The following is a 4,013-nucleotide window of genomic DNA, read 5'->3' on the forward strand; positions in this document are numbered from 1 at the left end:
AAGACGCCAAATAGATATACAAAGAATATTGTGTACAAAGATGTGTTGAAAAATTTACATGTTTAAGATATTTGCCTTTCCTATATTAATGATTATGTTTATCACATATATACTTACAAAAAATTTGCTTTAACGAAAAAAATGAGCAAAAAAAATGAGAAATCAAAAATTCATTTTAAACTTTGGATACACATTTGTTAGTTCTGTGTCAGTTGATGTACTATAGTGTTTTGTGAATACAAAAATGCAGTGATCAAAATTGTTGATATGATATTTTAATTATTATTTAAATGAATTTTATTTACACAAAATATATAACTCCATTTCAAACAGTGAAAAACACGAGGTGAAGAACACCAACTACATTTGGTCATTATATATATGCATCAACAAAATGTATATACATCTATACATATATACACAAATGTGGGGAAAATTACGTGTTGTCACATATGTGGAATAGTTCACTAATGAAGGATACGTGTCATTGTTAGAGACACAATAATATTTTTTTCCCATTATCATGTACAAATAAACACAAAGGGTACCCCGGTCAATTCACACCTCCATCCTCACTCTATAAAATCGTTCCCTCCCTTCAATCATTCAAGTACCACTTCTCTCTACTCAAACTCTGCTTTCAGATTGTAACCTGCATGTGTCGCGATCTTAAAGTTGAAGACTATGGTGTTGCTGTCTGAGTTTACAGGCCAACAGAGTGAGTGTTTGTCTTCAATTCCTTACCTACCTCTCAAATCTTTACACTCTTTTTTGTTTGGCACCGTATATAAAGGTAAGCTTTTGTGGAAGGTCAGTTATTAGTGTGTACTGAAACTGATTTCCGCGTTTTTGTTCAACATAGAATAGAATCTGTGATCGAATCATCAAATTCCCCTTTCAAACACCATTGCATGTTTGATTGTAAAACAAACCATCTTTAACATATGGATCATTAGTTTAATGCTTTGAAAGTAACATGCATGTCAAATTCAATGCAGATCCAAGTCCATCCTACTGCAATTGTTTTGATTTTTGTGCATGTGCTTTTAAATCGGAAGGTTTCCTTTGATTTTACTTGATTGGATTATAGATCTGTATTACCATTGCAATTTCTCAACTTTGCATGGGTAAACCAAGTGTTCTTCAGATGTAACAGTCATATTTAACAATGCATGTCATTGTTGTTTGTCGCTGCAACCCTTGCATGCATGTTCTCTGATCTTCTAAAACAAACTTTCCTTTCATTAACAGATATTTTTCAACTATGCGTCCATGTTACCTATTGAAAGTCTATGTGATTTGCAGCTGTCTATTTGTTCACACATCTTTATACAACTATTTGAATTTTGTCTGAGTTCCATGTTAACAGATATTTTCTTTCACAGCTATAACATTGATCATATTCTCTTTGAACAAAACATTTATCTTCCAAGTTATATTTATCATGTCTTTGTCTAAATTGTATTCAAGCTATTTCGTTATCAAGTCATGCAGCTGATATGCTTTCGTTATCAAATCTTTGTACACAGAACAATGGCACTGTCAATAACTCCAATTTCAGCTATACAACCAATGCAAAATGGAATAACCATACAGGTTCGAGTCTCTCGGATGTGGAGGGGGAAGATATTCAGCCCTGTTGAACGGTTTGATGGCTTGCAATGTGTATTGGTTGACAAACATGTAAGCAACAACAAGGTCTTTATTTATCATGTATATCTATAACAATATTTCCCTTTTCACTGGCTAAATTTTCTATGCACAGAATGATGCGATTCATGCATTGATAAAAGAAGCAGACTATGAAGATGTGAAGGAGAAAATCTTGGCCGGCAATGTCTACCAGATTTCAAAGTTCTTCTCCAGGGAAAACCAAGACAAATACATTGTTATTCAGCATGAAGCGCAACTTTTATTCAACAACAGAACTCAGTTCCTTCCTATGCCTCAGTTGCTTCCATCGATTCCTCAGTATTGGTTTGACTTTGTCGATTTCGATGACGTTCCTATGCGTAAGAATAATGATACAATTCTGACAGGTACTTGGTCCTTTAAGCTGTTTATAGAAAATTGGTTTCAATTTTAATATCTTTGTTTTTACATTCTTTATTTTACCTGTTTCTGCTGCTGTTGTTAAACTCATGTTATTTAATTGTTATTCATTACATCAGGTCACTAAATATGTTTACATAGCAATATTGTACTTGGCCTAAATATGTTTACATCAGGTCCTAAATTTTTCAACATTGCTACATCTAATTATTTGTGTTCTTGATTCTGTTCTGATCATCTAGATTTGATTGGTCGCTTGAAGCTGGTGTATGGCTCAGAGAACACGGTGATTGATGGTAGGCCTGCAGTGAAGCGTCTCATATACATCCAAAATACAAGGTGTATCTTACCTAAATCCATAGCGTGTGTCCTGCTACATTGGACTTTTTTTTTTTTTTACCATGATTTAGTTTTTGTTTCATGTTTAGCTAAACCAATTTGTACTTCATTACTTCGTTATAATGAATAATGGCAAGACCTTATGGGAGTTAATAAGAAACTTAGGTCAGCCATGTATAAGCCTTTTGACTAATGGATAGATTGTAATTTTGACAGGAAGCAAGATTTGAAGGTTACTTTGTGGGGAACACTTGCATCTGAATTTGACGCTGACATGATACGTGCTCTACCTCCTCCAGTTATGATCGTGTTGACAAGCACAAAAGTCAGATACTTTGGTATGAAAAAGTTATCTCATGCTGATGCATGTTGTCATTGTATAAGAATTGTTGTCAGTTGTTATCGAAATGAGTATCTTCTGCATCTTTCAGATACTGCTATTATTAATACTGGGATGAGTACATGTGTGTTTATCAATCCAAGCATTCCTGAGACAGATGAATATAAAGCAAGGTAAAATAATACAGCTCCAACAAAATAAGATCTTTCTTTCCAATCTGTCAAAGTAGTTGAAACTGTTTTGTTGATCATTGTAGGTTCAACAAGCCTTATCATGCTCTGAAGATTTTGACAGCACCAGCTAGACATCATCAACCTGCTCCTGATCTCCAAGATCAGAATATAATCACTGTCAGTGCTTTGAATCTACAAAGTGGAAAAAAGGACAAGGTATAATTTTGCAATTGACTACTGCAATATACGTATAGTTCATATGTGTGCCTTTTTCATCTTATTTTTCACAAGTTCAGTTAGATAACAATCAGTTTCAAAACATCTGATATCCATTTCTCATATGAAGATTTTTACTCTAATTTTAATTTTGACGGTTGCAAACCAAAGCATTCCAACATTTTGTTAATACTTTTCATGAAACAACTGCATACAGTTTATTAGAAAGAAAAATAAACCGCATACAGTTTATCAGATCCTTTTTTGATAACTTATGTTGCACGTAAACCTCATCCAATATATCTGCTCTTTGTTATGCGAGTTAGACCCTAGCACTTTTTATTTTGTGATTGCAAATGTTTCTTATTTAACTCCCTTTTCACATAAAGGCTACCACAAATTCTTATAAAACGTTTATTAATATCAAGATGCAATTAATGCTTCCCAAATTTATACTTATTCTGCTGCAGAGTCCTACATTTACCTGCAAAGCAAAGATTACAGGATTTACCATTCGAGACGGATGGTATTACCTGGCTTGCCCCACCTGCAGCAAATCTCTGAAGTTTAATTCTGGAAAGCTTTGTTGTGGACACCATGGAGAGCAAATTGGCCATCCTATGTAAGCTCCAAAATTAGAATCTTTATTTACACATGCAATGTTTTGAAAATAACATGGTCATCGTCATATTCTTCATTTTCTTCCATCAAATACATATGATCCATTTATCATATCTGTTTCCATTTATCATCCTCTTTTAAAAACTCTGCCAGGTTTGAAACGTCATCTGTTACTATGATACAGATTCTTTACCTCTGTTGCTGTATATCTATTATGTTGCCTATAATTACAAATTTGATACCACATATTACATTGTCACAGATACAAGCTT

At 33.6% G+C, this 4,013-nt stretch overlaps 1 protein-coding gene across 1 annotated transcript; it reads left to right on the top strand.

The window, feature by feature from the left end:
- Positions 1-1,533: 1,533 nt before the first annotated feature.
- LOC101313466 (replication protein A 70 kDa DNA-binding subunit-like) lies at positions 1,534-3,746 on the top strand. The gene is made up of 7 exons (XM_004309285.1): positions 1,534-1,683; positions 1,766-2,039; positions 2,295-2,391; positions 2,608-2,729; positions 2,823-2,904; positions 2,988-3,120; positions 3,591-3,746. The coding sequence occupies exons 1-7, from the start codon at positions 1,534-1,536 to the stop codon at positions 3,744-3,746; spliced, it is 1,014 nt and encodes a 337-aa protein (XP_004309333.1).
- Positions 3,747-4,013: the final 267 nt, after the last annotated feature.

The sequence above is a fragment of the Fragaria vesca genome, unplaced genomic scaffold (assembly GCF_000184155.1).
Source record: "Fragaria vesca subsp. vesca unplaced genomic scaffold, FraVesHawaii_1.0 scf0511065, whole genome shotgun sequence".
In the NCBI taxonomy this organism is placed as follows: domain Eukaryota; kingdom Viridiplantae; phylum Streptophyta; class Magnoliopsida; order Rosales; family Rosaceae; genus Fragaria; species Fragaria vesca.